At 36.5% G+C, this 27,231-nt stretch overlaps 1 protein-coding gene across 2 annotated transcripts in view; it reads right to left on the bottom strand.

The window, feature by feature from the left end:
• DPYD (dihydropyrimidine dehydrogenase) overlaps positions 1 to 27,231 on the bottom strand; it is a 329,324-nt gene that overhangs the window by 219,947 nt on the left and 82,146 nt on the right. For both annotated transcript variants that reach the window (XM_063165647.1, XM_063165648.1), the window contains exons 4-6: positions 19,662 to 19,749; positions 10,054 to 10,215; positions 847 to 1,043 (exon numbers count right to left, since the gene is read on the bottom strand). In XM_063165647.1, coding sequence (XP_063021717.1) covers positions 847 to 1,043; positions 10,054 to 10,215; positions 19,662 to 19,749 — 447 coding nt within the window. The remainder of the gene's footprint in view (positions 1 to 846; positions 1,044 to 10,053; positions 10,216 to 19,661; positions 19,750 to 27,231) is intronic.

Raw genomic sequence — 27,231 nt, 5'->3', positions numbered from 1 at the left:
GTGCATCACCCTTCTTTCTCTCTCTGTTTCATTATATTTTTTATTTTTTAAACACATTGTGTGGATGCATTTTGTACTCTTGCACACTTTACATTGTGGAATTTAATTTTGATTTTGAATGGCTTAGTATCCACTAGTCAGTGTCGGAATTATCTCATACACAGGGATTCCAACAAACCTACTAGATTTGATCACAGCCATTACTGCATTGGCAAAAATTAATTTTCTAGTGTGGAGGACTGACAACATGGAAATACTAGCCAAGGGTTTACCACAGAGCAAAACTGCAAATGTACCTTCCTTTATGTATTTGAACTTTTTGAAGATTGAATTGCAGGGGGTTTATTTCACCCATATGGTATGGTCTGCTAAAGCAGATCTACTGATGGCTGATTGCCACTGTCACCTTTATTTACATAAGGTAGTCCAGGAAAGCATGCTAAAACAAAAACTCTCCATGAAATTACTACCTAAAGCATTTTAAACATGCTTTTACTAGGGCTACAGGGACTTAATCTTGCCTTAAGGATAAGGGAAAATGTCTTCTGACGTGATTTTCTAATATGTTAACATGATCATAACAATTACACCCTAGAATTTAGGTCATATGAAGAAAATATAGGAGATAGCCACTAGATTTTCAGTTAAAGCTTGCCTGCAACTGTACCTCTTTTAACATGAACGATCAACAATTTAAATAAAAGGTGACTTGTACAGATGTGAAATCTTCTGTTCTCTTCCTATGCTAAAGTCAAGTGATCATACATAAACTATGTATGTACAACAGTTTTTGCTATGCTTTCTACAATAATTGCAAACAGTGCTTTGTTATCATTGTTTTATTACCTTAAGCCCCCAAGGTACTCCTGCTTTTCAAATATGGTGATGTTTGAATAGCCCAGTCGAGCCAAAAAGGAAGCACAACTTAAACTTGCAGGTCCTGCACCAATAAGAGCTATCTTCACCTGATATGCTTCAGGCATATCTTCTAGAGGAGGTAAAGAAGGGTTTCTGATCTGAGGAATATTCATGGCTTTGAAAACCTGAAAAGCAACATAATCAACAGGTTAAACCCATTCTCTCTTTAAATTTTATTATGACTGACATGATGGAAGCTTCTGCTAGTGCTGTCACATAGCTGATATATTATAGCAAACTCACAGCATTATAGAGGTTTCCAAATGACATGATCTGTGCATTTGTGAGGGATGTTGTATTAGCAGGGTTTGGTCCATCTATGGGTCTTTTTGTTTTAAAAAGCTCTGAAGTCAGGTTTTTCACTACTGTAAATTTTACAGAGAAGACAGATCCAGACTACCAGTGACAGAATAGGAATGCAAAGTCAGCCAGATGGTAGAGAATCTCTGCAATGCCAAAAAATTTCCCTGCAAACAAATTATTCTTACTAGTAGAAAAATATCTCTGCAAGTAATGCAAAGGATTATAGTGCCAGTAAAGAGGCTTTGCTTCTTCATGAGACAAGATGATCCTGCATGATCCTGGAAAAATCACTTATAGCTTGAATTTTAGAGGTGGTAGGTGACAAACTTTAGGTGGGTTTGAAATGTTTTTTAGCAACTACACCTAGTCTTCAGTGCTATACTTTCATTGTTAACCCTATGCTTTAGATGCCTCCTCTTAGATAATTGTTATAGGACTTGATTTCCATTTCTTACTTACTTAATTTGTTGTCCACTTTTTGATTGGGTTTCCAAAAACTGCAGACACATCTGAAAGTTAGACAGTTGTCCCTATGCCCCAATTACTCATTCACCTGCACAATGGTGATGATCTGCATCCAATCTCTCCTGACAATTAAAAACACTTAGGAACAATCTCTGCCCACTGTTGTGTACTTCTCTAGAACCCAATGCAATGGGCTGCTAACCTGATTGTAATGTCACATAATTTTTCAGATTTGCATTAAATCATTTCTATACAGATATACATTTCTACTCAGATATACAGGTAAGAGGTGAAGGCAGAAATATTCTGTATTGCCAAAGCAAGATTTCAGTCTCCTCTGCACTTAGAGAAATTGTAGAGAAAGGAATTGAGTCTCTGTCTTGTATGACATACAAAAGGAAAAAGAACACACATACAGCCTTAGAGGCCACTAAACATCAGAAGCATGGAAGAGCACAGGTACATCTTCTTTTTACTTTAGGCATTAGGGGGAAATATCTTTAACCCAAGCAGAACATATTTGTAGCAGAAAAAATAATTCAAGAACACACTGCATGGGGACTCTCAGTCATATCACAAATACTGTCAATGTAGAATCTCAGAAACTACCAGGAAACCACACCGCTCCCCACCTATTTCAATGCAGAGCTGTGCTCCCTAAGTACTAGCTAGTCCTCTGAAATACATACACTGAACATTCATCTTAATAAATAGCATATTTCAACTATTTAGAAGCTTACCAACAGATTTTACTTTCCTTAGAACTCAAGAAGCAAAGGGTTTTCAAGTTAAACTTTGGTAATTCCACTCATGATTAGAATTTTTCATTTATATTTTGAATCAATGTTCATTTTCTTCATATGCACTTGAGCACTCATGCTAGGTAAACCAATGATTAGTTCCTTCCCTCTCTAAAATTTCTGTGTCAAACTCCCCCAGTCTTTGTAAACTGACACAGCGGTTTAACAAACTGCATGAAGCAAGAGACAGATAATTGTTTTAAAGAAAGAATCATTTAAACCTGACAATTCATACAATATGGGAAAGTTTAATGTGGTTATTAATGGATTTCACAGGCTGAAAAGCTCATATTGAACTGTGAAACTAGATTATGATAACCCAAATGCAATGATATTTCTAAAATGTCTGCTTTGTTATATTCATAAGAAATTGCTTGAATTATAGCAAATTTTCATTAGTCTCATATAGTTGTTTAAAAAGGCTATTCTGTAACAAAAATTATATAACTCACATATTTAATGTGCATATTTAACACACTGAATATGCATATGCTTAACAAATTTACTACTAAATTTACTTTATTGTTAACATAACTATTTTTATATCTATTATTGAATAGTCATACCTATCTAATAAATGTTACACTGAAGTTCCACACTACTGTGGTGCAGTGCTTCAGAAACCAAGCACTCATGCAGAAAATCCTCAGAGTTCAGGCTGAATGGTCAACTTTAATTCTGCCTATTTGCAAACACGGTAAAACTGTCTTTATGCAGCTCAGCCAGCTTGTGTGGCAGTATCTTGCCATCTGGAATTCAGTGGCAGTTTTGCATATTAAGGCTGGCAGGGTAACTGTGTGAAAATAGCAAACTGCTTTAATGCATTTCAAAGGATTTTTGATCACCTCATGGTGAAGTTTCCCTATACTGTAAGTCACTTAATTAAATATCACTGAATTCCTCTATATAAATCCTTTGGTGGCCATAGATGAGCAACTGGCAAGCAAGTGTTCAGTGGCACATTACATTCAACTGTCCTTTCTGCTTCTAATCTCTTCAGACTATGTTCAGGATGCAGGCAAAACTTAATACTATTACCCTTCTCTCCACTTTTCCTTCAAAAACATGAATTATTTCTTGCTTGGTATTTGGATGGAGTTTTTCCTTTGTTTTGCAGGGCTTTTTAACCAAGAACAATTCAGGAAAATGAGACTAAATGATGAATTTTGAAGCAGAGTCTCTCAGTGAAAAGCCTCAGTCATCATCCTCATGTCTGCCTTTCCTTCTGGCGCTCTCATACACAGATTAATAACAGACATTAATAACATTAGGCATTTATTCCTTAACTTTTTATCAAATATGACACAATTATCATTACTTCACTATCTAGGGCCTATTCAAATTAAATCCACATTGAATCTGTCCACTTCCTATGCCTCATGTCCATTAGAATCCTCCAAGAGGATATCCCAGTTTATAAAACATGGAGACCTAGTCCACAAGTGAGTTCCACTTTGACCAAACCAAACCAGGCCATCTATTCAGCCAAGTTCCAACAACAGAAAAAACGCTCTCTTGAATCACACATTTGTAACATATTATTGTTCTCCTATTTGCATCACTTCACTGTGTAAAGGTGTGAGTGCACTTGCTCAATGCTCTCTACAGCATGGTTCTCTACAGTATGAAATCCAACAGTTTGTTGCATTCCCTATTGTAAATAAAACATCCTTTCACTGCAAAAGGGTCATGTTCCAAATATTCAAAGAGAAAAATTCCAAAATATATAAAAATAATTCACAGCATGAGTTTATACTCAGGTTCCACAACATGTCCCACTTGAGCCAACTACAGTGGTTTCAATTCTTGAGAAACTGATTCCAGTTTAAATTTCCTGGAAAGTCTTAGCCAAATCATTTTAGCAGCTTTTGAGAATGCAGATAGGAAAAAGCTTATTGTTAGCCTCATGTAATAAAATCCTGGTTCTTTTCTTCACTGCACCACTCTTGTATTAGAATGTTTTGATGAAAAGATGCGACATTTGGCAAAGAGAAGCAGGTGACTCAGAGAAATGCATTTTGCTAACCAGATGAAAATAATTTTAAGGCAAAGTAAGCATGACTTAAATGAGTCCAAAACATTTTAAACCATTAAAACAGGCTAGAACTGATATTCAGAATTTTTACCTCAAATTCCATACAATTTAAAGTACATAAAATATCTAATTTCAATCAGTGTGGCACTTAGAGGTACGGTTTAGTTGACAAAGTGTTGCTTGGTGAAAGGTTGGACTTGATGATCTCTGAGATCTCTTTCAACCTAATGATTCCATGATCCCTGGCAGTGTTCAAGGCCAGGTTGGAGGGGTCTTTGATCAACCTGGTCTGGTGGAAGGTGTCCTTGCCAAGGCAGGGGAGTTGGAACTAGACAATCTTTAAGCTCCCTTCCAACACAAGCCATTCTTCTATTCCGTGATTGCTTAAAATTATTTTTAGACTATGACAGTGTATAACCAAATAGTAAATAGATTGAAAGATCAATCTCAGTGTTAAAATGTGAAATACTTTTGTCTAATCCTACAAAATGAGACTATCAAAACATACTTTGTATATCCAAGATATACAGAGAAGGACGAATTTCAGAAGGACATACAGAAGGACAATTTAACCTTTTAGTAATACGAGTTTTGACTTGATAACTAAATTCTTTATATTCTTCACATATAATGCTTGGTTCCATGCTTAAAAGGCTCTAGAAATAAGTTTATCAGTAAGGTTTACAGTTAAACATCCTTCATTAAGGCAGTGAGATACCAGTTACTGATACAGACATTAGAATCTAGCTGGGATTAATTTTAGAGTGAAATGTATCAGTATACACTGAATTGTTACCACATTTTACTAGTGCACAGACAGTAGAATACAGGCAATGAAATCAGGAACATTTAGGAACTAGTTTTACTAGTTTCACACTTTCCCACTTGTTTCCATGGATATTTATCTGTAGGCTGGTTTACATTAATATGAGGCAGTGGAATATTTAAAGAAGAAAATAATATTCTGCACATATTTTAATGCAAAATAAAGCAAATTGTATGCACAGTAACATTCTTGAAGCTGTCAAATTACATGATCACCCAATTAATTCCATTTAATTACAGGGGATAGCACAGGATGCTACATGAAGAGTTTTTTCCACAGACACATGCTAGTTATGAAACGCTTGTGATCTTCCTTCCACAATTTAAGAGCTAAAGTTGCAATATTTCAAAATTTTATGGAAATAGGTGAGTGCTTACAAAACTAGGCCCCAAAACATCTTATTAAAGACTTTTAAAACCTCCAATATTCTAGTCCTAAGATACCCCATGGATCTAGGACATTGCAGAGTCCAAATCTCAACATATAATGAATCCCACCACTAAATGGACTTAGCAACATTCATGCAAATGTATTAAAAACCAAAAAAATGCTTAACATCTGTAAAACAAGCTGTAGGGAAGTTTATGTATATAACTTGCCAAAATATCCGGAAATCTTTCAGCATTGGCCAGAGAAATCAGAAGTCCTCAGATTCATCCCCTGACCTCTTGTAGAAAGCTACACCACTCCCTCCAGACAAGCCTGAAATTTTATTTATTATTATCATGGATTTTAACTTGACTTAAAAGATATAATTACTTAAAGATGTATTAAAATTAATGCTGAAAAATAAAGGACAAATATTTGTCCTTGTGTCTTAGCTCCCCAGAACAACCCTCTCTTGCAGATGCAGCTCATGTATCCATACCTGTGGTGATGCCCAGCCTGGCATCTCAAGGCCATCCTACTGCAGGGGTGGCAGCCCCATGAGAGCCACCTTCTCCTCACAGCTGCACTACAGACTGATCAGAGCTGTCAACTGGCAACTCAAAGAGGAACCCAAGCCCAAGGGCACAGTGTGCCACTCCAGGGCAATCCCTCAGGTAAGACATTTCTTCCTTGACTGTGGTGGGCTGAGGGAAGGCACTCAGGTCCCTCACCAGAACACTCCTTCCAGCACAGGTACTCTGCTGAGCTGTCCCTAGGTGAGCAGCAGACCAGCTCATACAATCCCTCTTTTTCAGAAAAACACATATCAAATTTCCTTTCCAATTTCTTTATGCTGCAGCAGCAGTCAGACTGTATCTGCAAAGAGGAACAAATCACCCAAACTGCAACTGGCACAAGAGCCACAGTACCAAATGATCTAGTGTTTATATCTAGCATGCAGAGATGAAAATATTACATTTTCTATTTAGCTTGTGCTGCACCATTCAGAATGATTAAACAGAAACAGAAAAGAACCTTTATATTCAATAAAGTCTATCCAAAACCATAATAATTTGAGGGTTTCTTACTAATACAACAGCAGATAAGGTAATAGACCTTGCTTATTTTCACTACAAGCTTGCGAACTTGTACCTGAGTAACCAGTGATTTTAGTTCATTTTGGGACTGACAGCCATATACCTCATGCTTATATTGTCACTGCAATCTCAGTATATTTTCACTGAACTTGTGTTCAAAAAATGGATGCTGCCTCATTCTGGAGTACTTGGGCAAAGGAGACAGATAAAGGCATTAATATAATTTTGACCTGTGCAAGTAGCAGGTGTAACCTGAGCTTGACACTCGTCATTTATAATAGTGAGATTTACTCCATGTTATTCTCTAGATGCAACAGTTACCATGGTAACTGCATCCCAGTACACACATTCTACATCACAAATACAAACGGACATTTCCCTTTTTCCACTTAAACATTTAATTGTCAAAATCCACATTTTCTCAGGCTGGATTACAATTCACTTTGAGAATGAGCCAAACATAGTTACAAAACTATGAAAGGGCAGAAGGGAAACGCAGGCAGCATAAGGTGCCATTTTTTTTACTGTTCTACCGTATGCAAGACAAATATTTTACAATTAGGGAGCTTTATCTGCAGTATGAACAGATGATCAGTCATTGTTCAGAAGCACAAACGGGCACACGTCATACCCATATATTTTCCATTTTAAATACACATTCCTGCTTTACTGCAATTTTATCTATTATCTCAGCTAGCAGTTGTGCCCTTTTAATATTGCTCACTCTCATAATGCATCAACTGTATGATCCTCAGACTAATTCTGAGGGGAAAAAAAGCCTAAAACTGGCTTCATGCACAATGGAGTTTTCAGTAAATAAGCCCCTGTGGGACAAATATTACACCATGCTTGAGAATCACCATGCAGCTCTCATTAAGATTAACACATGTTGCATGCCTAAATTAGACAATTTGCTAAGTTACTTGTACAGGTAGAGCTGTGACCACACTATCTGGGCCAATTCTTGTATGAACACTAGCACCTTACAATTTTCTTCAATATTGTAATCTATATTTTTATAATGATTTTTACTTGGAAGCACTCATACCATTATATTTTTTCAACTATACCTACTTTCACAGCAAAATTTAACTGAAAAGTTAAAAAGTACTAATTGCAAAAGTGACTGCCTATTATTACTAATTAAGAGTGCTACAATACATACAAATTCCGTGTTAAGCAGCAGTAAACCTAAAGGTTATTAACAACAATTTTTTCTTTTACATTTTTTATCTATTAAATGTATAAAAAAAGATACTATGAAAATACTAAAGATAATAACATTTTTTGAAACGTTCTTTTTTTGGACTGCCATATAAAACTACATAATTTTATTCTGTTAGAGTTCCTGGAACTAACATAATTTAAACAAACTTGAAACATTGAAAACTATTCATCCTCTGCAGTTTTTGTATCCATCATTATGCTACCACTGGGGTTTTTTTAATAATAGATTTCTGAAGATTTCTGAAGAAAAATGGCAGATATTTAGCATTATCTACCAAGTCATCATTCCTCTCTATTAATCATAGAATAAGAGCTAAAAGAAGACAAAAATCAAATTATAACAGATATTCATTTCATTCCTAAACAGTAATATTTCACTATTGTATTTATGATCTACTTGCCAACTGTTTAATCTTTTTTGTTTGGTCGGTTGGTTTTGGGTTTCTATCTTTGGTTTTGTGGGGGGGTTAAGGAGAGTAGTCTTCTGCTTTGCAACAAATACTAGCTTTTTACATATACAGAATAAAGGCCACTAGAAGAAAAGCTAATAAAAGTGTTTCTTGACTGATAAAGCCCAACTATACAACATACACACAGAACTAACACAGTTCAGCGTCTCTAGTCTCATCCTGTAAATGAGAACTTGGAACACACTTGTGTGTTCAAATCTCAAGAAAAACAAAGTGGATAACTACTTAAATGACAGAGAGGAGAGAAGATTCAGCAACAGCTAGCAGAAAAGTTTATCAGGCACTCCAGAAGATTCACAAGTCTCCTGGAGAGAAGAAAAGAGGGATACAAACAGATAAAAGGAGAACAGCAGCAGCAGGTAGTAATATCCAATCCTGACCCACAGCCATTGAGAAGAGAGTGGGAAGTCTTGCTTGACACTAGAGGAAAATACTGGTCTTATAGACATCATCTGTTACTTCCAGATTGATTTGCATTTCTATTTTGGTCTGTTCTACAAAGTTGGTTTTTTCCCATGCTTTGCAAATTTGACTGGAATTTTATGGTGTTTGTAAATAAGATCAGCCAAATGGCTCATGATACAGAACAGGGACTAGCACATTAGTTAAGGACTGTATAGAAATATACAATCCTAACACATTAATATGCTGGTTTTAATATAGCCATCACTCCCTCACTTTTACAGAATTTTACTTTAGATAGATCAGATGAGGTACCATCTGAGACCTTGAGTTAGGTAAAAATTCTCCATGACCTCAAAAGAAATTAACAAAAAAGTAGTTGCCTCTGTCTTTCAGACAGAAATTGGAGCATTAAAACTACAGAATCCCAAGCAATGCACAAGAAGCTCAACAAAAATCCATGCAAAGAATTTCTAATGTGAAGCAGCAAGTAACAACCTTTGCTTCAGTAGCCAAAGCATGCACCTACCTTTATGAGCTAGTAAATTTACACATATACACTGTGAATCTTACCTATATAAATAGATACACATGGACACGTATTTTTGGTCAACCTCAAACTATGTATTTACTTGGGTTTGGAAAATAAATAAAGTAAATACATTAAAAAGAAAAAATCATCTGAAGTTTATCCTTTGTCTCAAAGCCAGCACAAACACACATTAATTCTGCTATAGAATCTATCCTATGCCCAAAACAGTTCTACATCTCCTTAATATGCATTTACAGATACAGCTGCACTTGATCTTTTCCCCTATGCAGCCTACAATCTATTATGGAGCAACATCCACAATTTCACGTGAAATAAATTTTTCATTATAAAAGAAATTTTCTCAACTACCAGTATGTCTAAAGAATCATCTTGTTCACAAATAATGTTGCTTAGGTTCCTATAATGTACTCCATTATGAAAGCATTTCTAGGCATTTGAGTGTGCTGTAAGAAAAAGGATAATTATTCCAGCTTTCTACGCTTTAATTTTATTAGTATCAACTTTTTTTGAAAAAAATCATTAACAAAGGTAACCCCAGGCAATACTCAATAGTACATACAAAGAATTTAAGACATTTGCAAGTCCTACCTCAGTAGCAAACTGCTGCAATCCACCAATATTAATTGGTCCTTCCTCAGTGGCATACAAATTGCAGCCACCAACACAGAGATCTGATGTTGGACACACCATTCCGCATGTCAGGCCAAGTGGATTGTCAGAAAGAATCATTTTGGCAGCTCCATAGTAGTTCTGAAGGAAAAAGAGAAAGGAAGAAAGAAAAATGACAGTCACATACCAATGAAGCAAAAATTCAAACCTTCAAGAGAGAATTTTATTAGCCCCAACAAAATAATATATAAGCATATGTGTTAAATAACACTGACATTACTGAAATGTACTAACATGTTATGCAAAATCCCATCAAAGATACTGTGGATTATGCAAAGGTAAACTTTTGCTTTTTAGCCTGCAAAATGGTTAAAAGCATCTTCAGTCTGAGGTGGTTGTAGGATTTTCAGTAGCTTAACAAATCTACCTTCAAAAACTACAACTGCTGCATTATGTACTTGAAAATATTCTCTCCATTTTTAGGTCAATTGGGCACTAGCTGAGTTGTGACCCTTGTTACAGGATGACCAGAAAGTGCCGGTTATATTACCAGTTCTTTCCAGCTCAGGAATGAAAATCTTATTTTACACATCTGCGCACACCATCTCTGTTGATATTCCTGTCCTTCACACCAGACCAGTAGTGCCAATTTTCCCAGACACATGATGAGAAGACTTTCCATGTAGCCACCTGCAGATATTGCATTACTGAATTCTTTTTGATCTTTTTTTTCTCAGCACATACTGATCAGGGCAAACACTTACTCTCCTGTTTCCTTAAATCATAAGCCAGGGAACTAATTAAAGATGTTACCTACAATTCACTACTTCAAAGATTCTCAATATTCAGTGGACTTCTTCAGAAAAGGAATAGTCACTAGCTACATGAGAACTAGCAAGGATTCTTTCCATACTAAAACTCTAAGGAATGGACTTTAGCAAGTTCCCAGTCTGACGCCATGAGTAAACAACCTCTGGTGTTTATTTCAGCTAGATAATGGTCTTTAAGAAGAAGAATCAGAAAATTCCAGGAGTGACCTGAAGTGTCATTTAAAGAGAGAGAGCTACTGCTGGCAGTTCTGCGTCTACATTAATGAAATCATATTGTATACTCTGCCACACAGAGTAAGAATCCATTTAGGAATAAAAAGAGCAGTGTCAAGATCTGACAATTTAACCAACAATGGGTAACAAGAATTTGGTTTGGGAGGTTCAAATTCACTACAGGCATATTATTAGACTGAGCATGCAATTCTCTAAAGTTAAACCAGATCATACAGACACAAACAGGAATTTCCAAGAAAATGCCAACATTCAAGAAATGTATTTGTAAACATAACTGAACTCCTTGCTTACAGCTGGTGGTCTGCTAAGGCAGAGCACCAGCCTCTCTCATTGATCTGGAAACACAAACCAGCTGCCTAGACAGTATTAAACCCTATTGAAATTCTAATCCTGGCTGAACAGGCAACCCCTTTATACAACTGTTCTGAAGAACCTTCAGCCATTTCCCCTGTGGTGATTAGGAGACATTTTATTAGCCCCAGTTCTCATTTATTCCAATGTGAAGGAGTATTAGTTAAAATGGAATTGTACATATTAGCAAACAGTTTTGTTCTTCCAGATTATTATACCGCTTTGATATCAGAGATCATTAGGGATGCTTTAAAAAACCTGTAAAGAAGAAGAAACCTACAAGCTCAATTTGGCAGCAAATTAAAGAAGTCCAGCTATATTGGAGATGTCACTGACACAAATTTGCAGACAGCAGAGGTGAAAATCAATGCAGGAAACACACATCTTTCCAAGCAGCAATGAGACCAGCCTAGTTACCCTGCAGCATCTTAAGTGGCACTAGATGCCTGTTCCTCAGGCAATTACATCTAGCCATTCCCTTCTTCTACTCTAAAGGAATAATTACAAATTAGTCCTGGTTATTTTTCTCACTAACTCAAAGACAAAATGGTTTTCAATGAACTTTTGTTCTCTTTTATGTTTCACACATATTAGATTTCCAGTTTTCCTTCCTATGTTGTCCAATATCATTACATTTATTATCTTCAACTCTGGTTCAATGGAAACAAAGCGCATTTCTATTTAAGCAACTTCATTAAGGACTGTCTACATTTTTCAGCTTTGTAATTAAAATCTATATACAGACCTAGTTATTACGCCTATAAAGCAAAGCTGTTAAATATTCCTTTTTTTAAATTAATTTTCTTGCATATATAAAGTATATTCTCACATTTGAACTGAGCCAATACAACGTCAACACAGCTGGCACATGTTTCTTCTTTTGAAAGCTCAAACGAAACTTTGAGCACAGCTTTGCTGCAGAAAGACAGGGCACAACAGACTTCAGAGAGAAAGGCCCAGGGTCAGTAGGGGTATAGGACCAAGATCACAGTTTGTTAAGGGAATATCTAAGGAAATCTGTCTCAGAATGCCATACCAGAGTTTGGTAAACAGGAAGCTGGAACTGAAGACTCAATAGGGGTAAGGCCAGCTACTGCTGAACTCTTACTTTGAGAGAAACATGATTGAGTATATGAAGATTGAGACATGATTTGGAAAGTTTTGAGATATTGCTGTCATGATCATGAGCTCCTGCAGCTGGGCACTAATAGTGGTAGCATCTGAAAAAAAATAACTGCATTCTCTTCAAATAAGAACATCAAAAACTACATAGTACACATTGCCATGCTAAATATTAAGACCTTAAATAAATTGTATCAACCGGCATGTATCTTCTAGTCTTAGCACCTAAAATAATTTTAATGATAAATTAAAAGACAGTCACATTTGAGAACAGCAGTCCAAGGCTTCTTCACTGCTTCACTAGTGTGCTCCAACTGTGCTAACATGGGGAACCTCTAAAGATGAAATGGAAGCACAGGTTTGGACTGGACTTGGTTTCAGGGTCTGCCAAAACATAACTACTCTGTGCTAATTTTACCATAGGTAAACTTACAACATTCTCTCAGAAGAGCCACAGTTCCCTTATTCGCCTTCTACCTCCCTGAAGTTCAGTGTAAGCACTGCTCCCACTGCCGCTGCTCCTGCTCACTCCCAGTGAAAGGATATTGCCACGTGCTGCCACCACAACTGTGCAGTGCCTCGGGAGCAAGCCCACCTGCAACCCTCCCGCCTGCCAGGGCACAGTGCAGTGTGGAGGCTGGGCTCTGGCCAGGCTGCATGTGCCTGCGTTGCTCCATCTTTTTGTCATTCTATTCTATTCTTCTCTGTTCTGCCCTATTCTATTATTTATTCTATCCTTACTGTGAAATTATCTAACATACCAAAAAATTAGAAAAATGTTTTACAATACTTGACAAACACTGACAGATAAATTCAGTAAGTCTAGTAAGTTACACTGAGTGGTGTTATGCGAACTGTGTGCTACAAAACTACAAAGCATGGTAGTACAATAATAAATGAGAATTTGTAAAATGTGTATATTGTCTTAAATGTTTAATTACACAAACATTTTGCTTATGCAGCTTTATCCTTTTTAAGCTAAAAGCATGTATTAATGATCATTATATTTATCACTGACATTAGAAGTGAAATATTAATAGAATATTCACATTTAAAAAAAATATTGATCACTTCATTTTACAAAACTAGTGTGCAGTAGGCTGCATATAAAATAGACATGCAGAGATGCAGACCTGGCAGGCTGGTAAATACGCACATGTTGTACATGAGAAAGGATCATAATTAAGGGAGGCTGGCTTCATTAAAATGACACAGTTACTTCAGTGCATAGAATAATGCAAGCTACCTTAACAGTCTGGAGTAATTTTTGTAGAGGTTTAAATAATAAGATGACTCAGTTGGCCAGTTTCTTACAGACGTCACAGAGGAAGCAAGTCTAAAACTGGAATTCTGAATTTTTTAATGAGATAAATGTCTGCTCCTGCCTTTGTTCACAGAATCTTTTTTCCTGTGCATTTCCATGGAAATAAATTAACCAAACTGGATAAGTTGTTTTGTGGTTTCCTACAACAAAATGTCAATAAATACTACATTGCTAACATAGGGAACAAAAAGAAGCCTTAAACAGATATCAATAATCAGAGGAATACAGGCAGAAGAGGATCTCTACATGTATCATTTGGAAGCATTATATAATTTGCATGCAAATTAGACTGTTTTTTACTTGGAAAAAATCTATTAAAACACATAGGATCAATACAGAGAGACCAGAAGAAATTGCATTTACTATCAGGAAATGCTTATAGCATCCTTTCCTTCAATTCAATTCAAGAGCTTTTTAAATAAATTCATTATGCATCAGGATGTTTTGATATTGCAGTTTTCTAAAAACACTCCTAAAGAATATGCATTATTATGCTTTATGTAATAAAAATTAATACACTGACTTTATCAGAATTTGGAGACAGTGTGAATAGTTTAAAAGGAAAGAAGAAAACAGTCATATAATTTCTTTTTCATCTAGATTTAAGTTTAACAAAGGGACACCTAGCAAAATACATGGAAAAATATCACCACCTCCTATTCTAGCTCATGTTCTGCAATGACTTTAAAATTTACTCAAGATGTATTGGATTAAAACATTTCCACAGACCGAAGAGTCACTTTTTAAAGTACGTTGTTATATAAGGAGCATTTTTCACACTGACACACACCAGTTCAAATATAACAAGAAACGCCCTCAGTCTGTCAGCCCCCCCAAATATCTTCCGAAGAAGAATGAACAAAACATAACAGCAACTTATCAAATCATACATATTCTATATTATAATGCTGATGATTTTTAATCAATCCAGAAATCTTTCACATCATTTGACTTGTGTCATCATAACAGGACTGTAATTTCACACAGTGTCACTATCTTTTTATGAAAAAGAACGGAAGAAATATCTTGTACTGTCATTTTGTCCTTTGTAGTCTAGAATGTGAGAGATTCCTTAATTGACATAGTGTCATCGCAAAAGTCTATTCTACATAATTACACTACGGCGACTGAAACCAGCTGTCAGCCATTCCATTACACTAAGTACAAACAGACATCTCAAGAAAAGTCACTGTTTCATGTGCATCAATTTAACATCATTCCTAATTTTTCTTTTAAATTTTTTCTTCCTTACTGTTTTATTTAGTGACTTGGAATATACTACAATTAACAGAGAAAGCTGAATAAATCGGCACTTCTGAAAAACCTGGGGCCTCAAAGTAGTACTTAAAGATTAATTTTGATTAATATCTGTATATAATTATTACCAGTCACCTAGCAGCTTTCTGACTTCCGCAATCCTTCATTGTATTAACAGTACCCCACCTACAGTATTTTACATATGAACTGTGACTCCTTGTTTTCTACAGTCTTTGCAATGGCATATAGATGTCTTTTGTTAATTTTGAGTTCCTCTGGCACAGAAAAAAAACCATCATTCTGTTTTTCTCACCTGTCATAATCCTATGTCTCTCAACACCTTTTCTCTGTGGCAATCTTCATTTATTTTCTCTTAGCAATTCCACAACTTTTTGTATCTTCTTTTCCTCTGCCTACACACTTTTCATGTTCCTTATTTCTAGTGCATTACCACAAACACAGTTTCTTTACTCCCTCAATCTCCCAAACTTCAGATTTGCCTTATCCCTTTGGGTCCTTCTCTGTCTTCCAGTTTGTTCCCTCTCTGATTTCTCCTTTGATAAAAACAATTTCATTCTTGAAAATCCCACACGAATTTCCTTTGATTTCATTTAAACCTAAAGATTCCTCTGAAATCCTAAAACTTTGCCCTGGGTTCCACAAGTTTCTCCATACTGCTTCTGACATTAATTTCTCCCTCCTCCATTTCCCTCCCAGTGTTCTGCACAGCCCAGGGACAACCTTTTATTCAGAGGGCATCATGGCTTTGCTGATTTTGGGGATTGGGTTGTTTTTTGAGTTTGTTTTCCAATGTGGAGTTTTCAGTTGGTTTGGGATTTCTTTGGGGGGCACTGGGCTCTTTGTCGTTTTTGTTCTTTTTCTAATGTTGGCCTCCATATAGTCTGTTAAAAAAAGTTGCTGTGTCAGTGCAAACCATCTTATCTTATCATTAAGGCATGTGGGAGAAGATGGTCCTTCAGAACACAGCAAAAGCTGTAGAGTCAATGTCAGGAATCACTGTATTAATGCATGGCTTGAAATAAAATTGTGAGAGCTAGTCACAGAGGGCTACAGTTAAAAAAAAGTGAGTTCTATGAGTACAGATAACAAAAAAGATACTTCTGTACTCCCAGTTCTCCATTACAGACTGAGACTGTAAAGGCTGAGTCACTCATTTCTTATGCCTGTGCTGTGTAACAAAAGTTGATATCCCTGTGTGCACCAACATTGTTTTTCAATGCTACTACTCAAACCATAAAGGATCTGATAACAAAAAGCTCCAAGACTCTCCCACTGAGCAGTTCAAAGGTAAAGCATGTGAGGAGCTGCTGCTTTCTAAAGGGCTGCTTCTCTGGCACAGTTTTGCTGAACAGGAGAAAAGCTGCATACCCTACAAGCGTTCAGGCTGAGAGATGCTTCTGGGAAATTGTAGGATTTTCTGCTGCTGTAAAACATTTGCTTGTGCCAGTCCTAAAGGATGACAAGTGCTAAAGCTCCATTTTACAAATTCCTTCTTGCTTGACATATCAACGCAGGGAAAGGAGAGCATAAAATCCTAAAATCATTCCTGGTACTACTTCAGGGCTGGGGGGAACAGCTTCTCCTGCAGCAGCTGAACACGTTTGGACTTTCTTTAGTGTATTTTTTCTTTTTAAAGAAATAAACAACTACGACAGCACTTGTTCCTTATAAAGCAAGAAATACTGGTTTTGCAATCTGGTGGTATTTAAAGAGTACAGCTGGAAGTCAGAATTCTTGTTTGCCCTCTTCTGATGTTTGGAAACAAAAATAGTAACGTGTGCCTGGTGAATGTAAAGTCTGATCTCTGAGACACAATTGCAAGCGGCCTTTATGAACTGAGAAACACGAAGTGGGAAGACACAATGGAATAGATTGTACCTTTATAAAGTGGAGTTGTAATCCAGTTTGTATGGAAAAGGAGAATGGAAGTTGTGGCCTAAACTCTACTGAGTCACAGCAGCTAACACAATACAGCGTAAGTGACATCCTTTCTCTCAAAGAGGCTCAAGGCTCATTGAGTCTGGCAATTCAATTACCCTCTCAACCCAGGAACAACCCTCCTCCCTTGTCCCTCTTCTACTTCAGAGCTCAGGTCTAATGGCAGAACAGCCAGAACAGCTACATTGTACATGGCCTGTAAATATCTAAAAAGCCTCAGGCTTAAGAGAACAAGAATCCCTGACCCTTTATGATTGCTATAGCCATTTCCCAACAAAACAAACCACATACAATAGAGCTTTTTAATACCGGACAAAGTAATTCATTTTCAGTTTACTGCTGTCTAAATAGTCTATATTAATAATGAATCATGTTTAAATAAATACCTGCATGCAACACTGCTTACACAAGGATAAGGACAGAGAATTTATTGAACACAATCTTCTCTAAACAAGTAGAAGGGTAACCAGCTGAAGCAAGTTTTTCAAGTGGGTGATGAGAGATTCAGACACGAATCTTCAGGAAGTATAGAAAATGCACCCCAATTCCCTGAATCTATTGACCTCAAACACCTGAATGTTCTATGTTTCACCTATTTATTTCTTCTAGAAGCTATCATACATATTTATAAGCTTTTGGATTAGAAATGGAAGTTTATTTATATGATGAAAACAGCAAAAACAAATTTATCATTTTGAAAATGATATTCAATGACATGCAAAATATCCTTGATCATCTTAAGCAAGAACTTCAGTGACAATAATGCAGAAATTCTCATCAAGCTGAATATTCAGACTGCTGAATGATAATATCTAATTTATTATTTCAATAGAAGTTCAGCAAAACGCATAACAAAGTGAAAAACTACTTACTGGTTCCATTAAAAACTATCAAAATTATAAATTATATGTTTTAGTTTTCAAAAGCACACTATTCTTGTCTTCTATCTGCTCTAAAAGTGGGTGGTGCAGGTACCACCACAGCAGCAGAATGAAAGAGAGCAGAGGACACCACAGGAGCAGCCATGGTAGTGGGCTCTTACACAGATTCTGCCAGGTCATGATTTCAGATGAATCATTTCAACTTTTGGTACCCCCCTCTGAACTTCCACCTTGCACCTTTGACAGAAAGCAAGAAGTTTCAAAATGCAGTACTGTAAAAACAGCAGTACATACCTACAACTATAAAGAGATTCCATTAATAAAGTAAACCACAAGAATTTCCTGTAATTTTCTGAATAACAGAATTTGTTACAAGAGATATTTTATGGCAAAGGTATCAGAAACTAATACATCAAAAGGAAAATTCAACCCAGCAGACTGCAGTCATCAAGTCGAGGCTGGGTTCCCTCTGGACTGTTGGTTTCCTTAAGTTGCTTGGGTCATGAATCACAGGAGACACAGCCATTGACATGGAGGCTATAAAACAGAATCATAGACTGGTTTGGCTGGAAGGGAATCTTGAAGACCATTCAGTTCCAAATCTCCTGCCATGGGCATGCAGGACTCTCTAGCCTTATTTCTCAGCCCATGAATACAGCTACTTGCTGAGCATGTCCCTCTGGGGGTTTTACTAACTTCTAATTTTAGGAGGTTTCTTCTTTTGGTTTGGTTTTCTGGCTGTTTAGTTTTAAAGTGAGCATTAGAGTTGTTGCACAGAAATGCTTCCACACTCATGCCATGTAAGATTTCTTCATGTAGGGTAAGGAGAGAAAGAAGAGCATAAAACTGTGCATAAACTCAAACTTGAATTAACAGAAGCAGTGCTGATTTAGGCATGCATTTTTCCATTCTAACATCTTGAACAGCAGAAACTAAATATTCAACTTTTCAAAACTTGCTGTGTGTGTTTCCTGCTGCTTACACAGCAACCAGACATAAACACAAGGTAAAAGCAGCTACCAAAGCTGTGTTATACCTTTTATCACGAGTTTCAGTGTGGATACAGAAGGTATTGATAGGTAAGGATAGAGTCCAAAAATTATTACATTTCGGTAATCGAAGATACTTTGGCTTCTCCATAAAATAGTTATATCTACTGAGAGAAAAGTACTAAGCTGCAACTCTTTTCTAGAGCAAGATATTCTGATAAAACACTGAGTGACCAAGTCACCTGCTCAGGGCAAAGCCAGTGTGTTACCCTGCATATGCAGCTTCCAGGAAGATTCAAAAGTCATCAAACAACCCAAATTCTGTAGGATTATCCACCTCACTGACCATCTGACAGGTTAAATCTGCCTATTAGAATCAGTAAGCATGTACTCATTGGCTTCAGCAAGGCCAAGACTACTTCAAACCTTCAAGGCAGTTTACTAATATTATTCATGTATAGCATTGCCAAAACACAACTCTCAAAGCTCTGCAGTCATCCCACTTCTATTGTCTCTGCTCTGTAACAGAAACACAGAATTCAAAATTAATCTGCCTTTAAATAACTTACCCCTTCCACCAAGTTACAGAGGGACATTATAAGTTATCTCCTCCCATGTACAACTTCAAGCCTGACTTTACCTTGTTTGCAATACTTGTGATGAATGACTTGATGTCCAGATTAGTTGGGCAACTCTTCTGACAAGGGGCATCTGCACACTTTAGGCATCTAGGAATAAAAGAAAATGTGTCAAGCAGACATGGAATACAAGTGCTGCGAACAGTAAAACGTTTTCAAGTTAACATGCTAAAAGATAAGTCACAAAGCAATAACGCAAAACACAAAGAATTTCTATTTAAACTCTCAAAGCACTGCATGATCATTATTGACTTTCATCACACAGATTAGTTATGTTGAGTTGACTATACTTTACACAGGAGGGTACCATTTACAAGCACACAGACAACATCTGTTGAAGTATTAGGAAACCCTCAAATGACATAGAGGTATTTTTTTTCCCTGGAATGCATGGTTGCTGAACTTCTGACCAGTTTATTTTTCTATTTGAAAACACCTGTGCTGCAAACCTAAATTTATTACTAAGTTCTGGAAGTCTCATTATGGATTAAATGCTGAATGTTGGACCATCAGACTTACAAAAGCAACAGTATTTCCACAAAAGGAAATGTGGTCAGATATTTCATACATCTTACTGTATGTCCAAAGAATAAGAATAGCTGATGAATTTTCAAGTCATTTTTCTATGAATTTCCAGTGATAAGTCTGTGACTTCTGAAAACAATTCAAAAGTCTTATGCATGCCCCCAGCCAAAATCCCTAGGAGCTTCCTCCTGTCATTTCTAATGACGAAAGCTAACTAAGAAATAAGGTGACAAAACATCCTAAGTAATAAAGATTGATTTTCTGTTTCTGCATAGTCATACATGGGGTGTGATGCTTGCACCACTCCCATCTAAGGAATAAGTCCTCAGGACAGTCTACACAACTTGCATTAAGCAAACCTTAAAAAAAGATAAAAGTCAGCTGCAGGAGTAAAATGGTTCTCTATTAGGCACAAAGGTATTAGAACACAGCCTTGGTTTTACAGATCAAGGATTATCACAGGCCAAATGCCTCACTACTTGTCTCAGAATTCATTAGGTTATTCCAGATGCTCTTTTGATACTGCTCTAGTAACAGTCAGAATTAATGTAAATTATGGGTTTAACAATGTATGCAAAATGAAATAAAATTTGGTTTTTACATATTATTTGAGCCCAGATACATAAGCTCCACAAGTCTACCTTAATTATTTTTATTCAGTGCTAGGTAACAACACTATGGAACTGAGTATTTTAAAACAGAGAAAAGCTGCAAGAGGCCAGTAGACTATATACAAAGAAATTAAGATTACATTAAAAGGAAATTACTGGAATACCTGCAACAAAACACTGTCCTGACTTTGTCAATCACACATATCAGGAGTTTTTTGTTGTCATTTTTACAGTTAAGGGTGGAACACAAGAGAAGGCACAGCTAGTTAAGTAAAAGATTAATTAGCCTTTCATCTTGTTATTCATTATAATCTAGCTGGGTATTGCAGACAATACGGCACCAGAAAAATTTGAAGGCACATGTGGTAGTGGCTGTTTAGATTTTCTCACAAGACTTCACGGAAAAAAGGCCCCAGAGGATATATTTAAAGTAAACAGGTCTCACAGGCTCCAAAGAATGGGAAACCTGCAGAAGCCAAACCTGGGTCCAACACCACACTGGGTTACGAGTTCAGCTAGGTTGGTGTCAGAAAAGCATCGGCAGGTTTAGCTGTGGCAGCTGAACATAACACTGCCCAGCACTACCTGTGACAGGTACATGTTAAAAGGTCTTAACAAGGAAAGGTGGGACAGGGAGCCCTCAAAAGGTTGTGGTCTCTAAGCAAACAAGAATTTCTCCTCTTTAAAAAAAAGGCAAAGTTCTAGTACTCTAAGCCAGCAAAAAAGGAGATGCACTACACAAAATAACACCACTATGACGACTCAGATGAGCAGTTTGCCTGTGTAGGCAATAGGAAATTATAGAACTCAAAATCATGGAATTAAATAAGACATCAATTCCATTACGATCTTTTATTCTTCACTTTCCTCAGTGATGTTTTCTTTAAAATACAACAGTCCTATATTAAAAATCAGAGGAAGCAGACTGAATATAAAATGCATTCTGTGCATTATATATAGAACAATCTCATGTCAAAACTGCATGGCACCTGGCAGGATAAGATGTGTACAGATTACTCGTTCAGACTAGCAAGCATCTTTACCAAATTATTTCTCTTTTGATTTTTGAGCTGCTTCACAAATAACAGCTGCTGGAAATGTCAGCTGCTGGGAGGGGCAGGTAACGCAAACTTGAATGTGAGCTTTGGGGAGGAGGGGAGGGTGCCATGAATATGCCAGTCCAGACTTTCTCCTATAATAATACCATCTTCCAGGCACTCTGCAGACTAAAGTGCACCAGGCTGCCATTAATCCCACTTATCACCATGACAGCTCAGTAATTACATGCCTGCTATAGCTAGGTACTGTAAGGTACTGTAGTCCTAATAAAACATCAAGCACTATGCTGAATGCATGCTGGTGAGGTGTTTTATTAAACTTGGGGGGTTGATCATCAAGTGACATTAGTGTTGACCTATTTTTCCAACTGACAATAAATTATCTTTTGACTATACCATTACAGATATCACAGAGTGCATTTACTGTACAAACGAGCAAAGGTATTGCATTCTGGTGAATCAGGCAAAAAGAATAAATAAAGTAGTAGAGTCACACACCAGAAAGTTATTACATAAATTGCTGCAAGTGATTGATCCTTTCAAAAATCACAGGCAAAATACCCTGCTTGAGGTAGCACACCAACAATTACCATGAGCTTCAGTTCCACAGGCATATACCCCAGTGGAGAAACATTAGCATTATACTTCCTTTCTTTTTCTTGAACTGTCCTCCCACCCTGAGAAACCTCACCTTTCTTTTTACAAGGTTATTTTATAACTATGATTTTGGTTCAAAATATTGTAAACAAATTAGAAATTTAGATTAAATGTTTCTAATTCACCCATTAGCTCCCAGCAAATTAAATGAAGAAGTGCATGCTCATTACTAAAAAAAACCCAAACAAACAACATTCTGGACTACCTATGGACCTGTGCTAATCTGAGAATATATATCTCAGCGTTTCTTAGTAAAAAATATAGGAAAAATCCTACCAACTATCAGAAAGCACCCTATATTATGGATTCTTCTCCCACTGCTCATGGAACAGCATCTCCTTTAGAAACATAGGCAGTTTTGAATCTTAAAAGACACCACATTCACTTCACATGCATATTAATTTCCATATAAAAAGCAACACCACAGTCTTTGCACTGCAGAAGAGAAAAGGAAGCCATAGCCAAGATAATTTTCAGTTAACAGCTTTGTTGTACAGTTGTTGAAATATTACCCAATATTTTATTTTAAAGTTGAAATATCTGACCAACAGTCCCATTTCCAGGTATAGGCCAGCTCTTAACACACTTTTGCTTTCAAACAAAGAAGGAAAATTTAGTTGTATTGTTACCCAAAAATGCAGTGAACAATTGTCTATGTAACTGGTAATAACATCACCTGAAGTGCAAGCAGGTGAATGCTGAAAGACCAGGGGTGAAACAGATAATCTGGAATAATATTCCTCAACAAATTGTAGTTGATAACCCATCAAATCTTCATGTATCACAAAACAGAGCAAATAACATTTATTATGGTTACTGTTGGCAGAGGTTTAGAAGCAAATTGAATCCTAATTCATTTCTGCAGGACATAAACATTTTGAAAAAAGTCTTCCAGTTCTAGTAATTGTAGAAATTTCTAAAACTTTATCCACTACTCCAAGAAACAGCCCCAGTGAAGGTCTGTATGTACTTTCTGAGGCTTTGGTCAATTAACCTTTAGAGAATGGTAGAGCTAACTGCACCCAGTAAATAAGAGGTCAGCATGAACAGGAGACCCCACTTTGACCCAACCAAAGCTCTTCTTGGTTTCAAGACTCTTCCACCACTCTAAACCCTGAGCTGGGGACAGTAAGCACTGAAATAAGAAAGCTGCATGTCAGGAAAAAATTAATCTATTATTTCCAAATAAATCTAAATTCCAGTTTGAATGCCCCTTGCCTTTGATGCCCAAAGTGAAAAGCATTACATAGCTTTTTCTCTCAAAGTTCAGTCCTTTAATTACTTATGGCTAATCCTGTAGCCATATCCCCATTTGGTCTTGCTTCTTGCTGTACTCAAAGAAGGTCAAGGACAAACCTAAACTGAGATTTGGACACATATAGACTCATTTAATAAAGGCAAGGGATGCCAGGATAAAAATCCACTACTTAAATGGTAAGCCATTGGTGAAAACTTACTGTTGGCAGTTGAAAAAAAAAAAAAAAGCTGCAATTATTTTCCTAATTAAAAACAAACAAACAAAAACCACACACCCAAAACTAACATAATGTGGGAAAAATCCCACATTCTTTTGTCTTTGTGTTCATTGCATTTCTCAATGGAGAGGAAAAAAGGATTAAAAAGTAACTGGGAGATGTTTTATCAGGTTTAAATACCAAAACACCATAACAGTTGATACATGGGTCTGATAAGTACCAAAGACAAATGATACAGGAATATTAGAAGTCAAGAAACAGAAAAGGGAATTCTCACATGCAAGGCCAAGGTCTCTGCTGTGCAATGTGCAATGCAAAGTACAATTGTGCAAACTACAGTGTGGCAAAGAGAACAAAAATTAGAATCAACCATGAAAGTAAGTTTGGATTACAAAAAAACCAAATCTAATTACCAAGAAACACCACTAGTATAAAAGGCACCAGAAACTTTACAAAACACAGCAATACAGACAAGTAGATATCCTGGTCCTGGATATTTAATAGTGGGTGAAAGGTAGCAGTCTTTTGGGTTATATTGCAGAATGACATGTGAAAAATTTTTATGCATGTGAGAAATGCCTGGCCTGTTAGCAATGCACAGGAGCTGTAAGAAACAAAACATTCAGTATCATGTAAATTGGCAACACTAGCTCATATCTAAAAAAAGCAGGAAAGACTCCCACACTGTTGCTGCTGCCTCTTCAGTGACCTGAAGTCCTGTAAGCCTTCTGCAGATCCATAAAAATTGCACTACTTCTGTGTCTGTAAGTTCACATGACTAGAGGAAGCAAATTTTAAATAGAGGCACTTTACAGGATTAGAGACAGACATGGCATTGCTGCTGGCAGTTACAGGACTCATAAGGGAGGTGCTTTTTATTGAAAAGAAGAAATGATCAGAGTAGAAACTTAGTCTTTAGACACAAAAACCTCCTACCCTAGTGCAGAATAATGGCACTTACAGACAAGGTTATTTTTGGACACTTAAGAGGTGGTGAATCATATGGACATAGGCTCCAAATCATTCTATTCATCAATGCCTCATCTTTCTCTTTTCTTCTTTGGCTCTCTAGACAGCCATAAATCTTTTCTCATCTACTTCTGAATCCCCATTGAGTGCAGGAACTCTCCTCTCCTCTTTGCTTCTGCTTGGCTGTCTTCCTGTTTTCTGTAGTCTTTCTTCCCCATTCATCTGAAACTTTTCCACTTCTCTGTCCTGTAACTTTTTATCATCTTCCATCATAACTTCATTTTAATGGACAACATTGATAATATAATAAAGGAGCCGCTGTCTGTCATCAGGTATCAATGACAGTGGTGTAGGAAAGTGTGCACCAGTCATTTTACAGTCTATCTTCTGAGTTGTTGTCAACCACCATTCAGCCCACCAGAAACCTCCATTTCTGCACTAAAGCTGTCTTGCCTAATGTCATGTCTTCTGCATACTTTGGACAAAGCTATCTTGGTCTGTGACCAGACCCACAAATGGAGCCTAGCAGAGGAAAAGTAGGTTGCTGGGATTTCCTATTAACCCCTTGCTGAGCAGTGGGAACACAGGCAGGCTCTGTCTGTACTGCACTGTGGGGAGCAGCCTGCTCCAAGACAGTTCATAAGAAGTTATATTCTCCTTAAACTCCTCCTGTCATCTTACTGGGACACAGAATTTTTCACCAATCATTTTACAATATAACCAAAAAGATTGCTGTCTTTCACCCACTTTATGTATATAACTTGTATATATTACTTTAATTGCAATTCTCCAATTTATAATGTTGCTGAATAAAGCTGCTATATAAATTAGAGGGATTAAAAACAGAAAACACAGTTCTGCTTACAGAATACTGTAGCACAAAGCATGTATATCAGCTGAGGCCAAATCAGAAAAACTGTTTATTCCTTTTGACATATTAAGGATTATGAAATTGCTGTGTTTTCAACAATATTAATCAACATTCAAAAGTCATTAAATTGTCCCAGAATATGTCTAGTTAAAGGTTTTATTGTTGCCAACAAAATATTTTTATTTATTATGTTATATTTAATTATACTATTATGTAGAAAATATATGTATAATTATATTATTATATATAAAATACTATTTCTATTTATTTTTCTTTAAATCTTGATGGGTTTAGTGTTACAAAAACCAAATACTTAAAAGTCAATCTGCAACTTCTCTGTTAACACTTGATTAAATTTCAGACCATATATTAATCAGTATTTTCTCAACATCATAAGAACACAATAGTTTCCTGCTTATGACAATAAACTTGGTAGTACCTATACTATTCCAGTAGTGTAAAAGACACACAAGAAACCCACTTGTTGATAAAACACTGATAGTACCTAGTAGACCTCACACTGTGCTCTTCAAGCCCTTGAAAGCAGCAGTTTACCTGCCAAAGCAGCCACTTGTGGCCCAGCCACACCTGGCCTTATGGAGCTTTTTAAACGGGTACATTTCTGTTCACCACAACAGTGATCCCTTTCACATAAGAGACAGCTGTTACACAATGTTCAATATCCTTTTAATCCTCTATAGACCGTAGACAGAAAGGTTGACAGAACTGACAGTTTTTATTATGGCTTGTCCTGTACACAATAATCTTCTTTCGCCTGGACTATTCTCCCAGAAGTGTTACAGATTTTTTTACTTGTATCAAGTATCCTTTCTAGGGTTTTTAGGAGATCAGAAATTAGCTTCATGTGGCATGATTCTCGTCCCATGTAACTTACCTTTCCAAAATATGAAACACTTGTTGTCTTTCTATCCTAATGTCAACAAAAGTCCTCTGGGTTCACTTCAGGAAAGATACACATCACAAGTTTAGTCAATGTTTTTCTCCCAAAATGACTTCATCATCTGTGCACATCTTACAAACACCACTCTGTTCAATATATCAATATCAGTAGCACAAATCTACCATTTATTTGCACTGAAAAAATTGATTAAATTTAAGAATAATATTTATAAACAATTTATGATACAATATAACTAAAATGCATTAATTGAAAATTTAAGAAAATTAAAACTACAATTAAAAATTACAATTAAAACTACAAAACCCGAAGAAATGGATTGCCTCACTACAGCACCACAATGAGTCTTACAATTTAGACATGCCAGCAATTCTATCACAATTAACAGAAGAGTGATTTGAACAAAGAACTTCTGTGGAGAATTAGTTTTGGGAAAGGCAGTAACAGCATAATAAGCTAAAAGCTTCCCTTTTTAGGATCTGAGCAC

Source organism: Melospiza melodia, chromosome 11 (genome assembly GCF_035770615.1).
Source record: "Melospiza melodia melodia isolate bMelMel2 chromosome 11, bMelMel2.pri, whole genome shotgun sequence".
Classification (NCBI taxonomy): domain Eukaryota; kingdom Metazoa; phylum Chordata; class Aves; order Passeriformes; family Passerellidae; genus Melospiza; species Melospiza melodia.
Note: the sequence above shows the minus strand (reverse complement) of the source record. Positions and strands in the feature narration are given on the sequence as shown.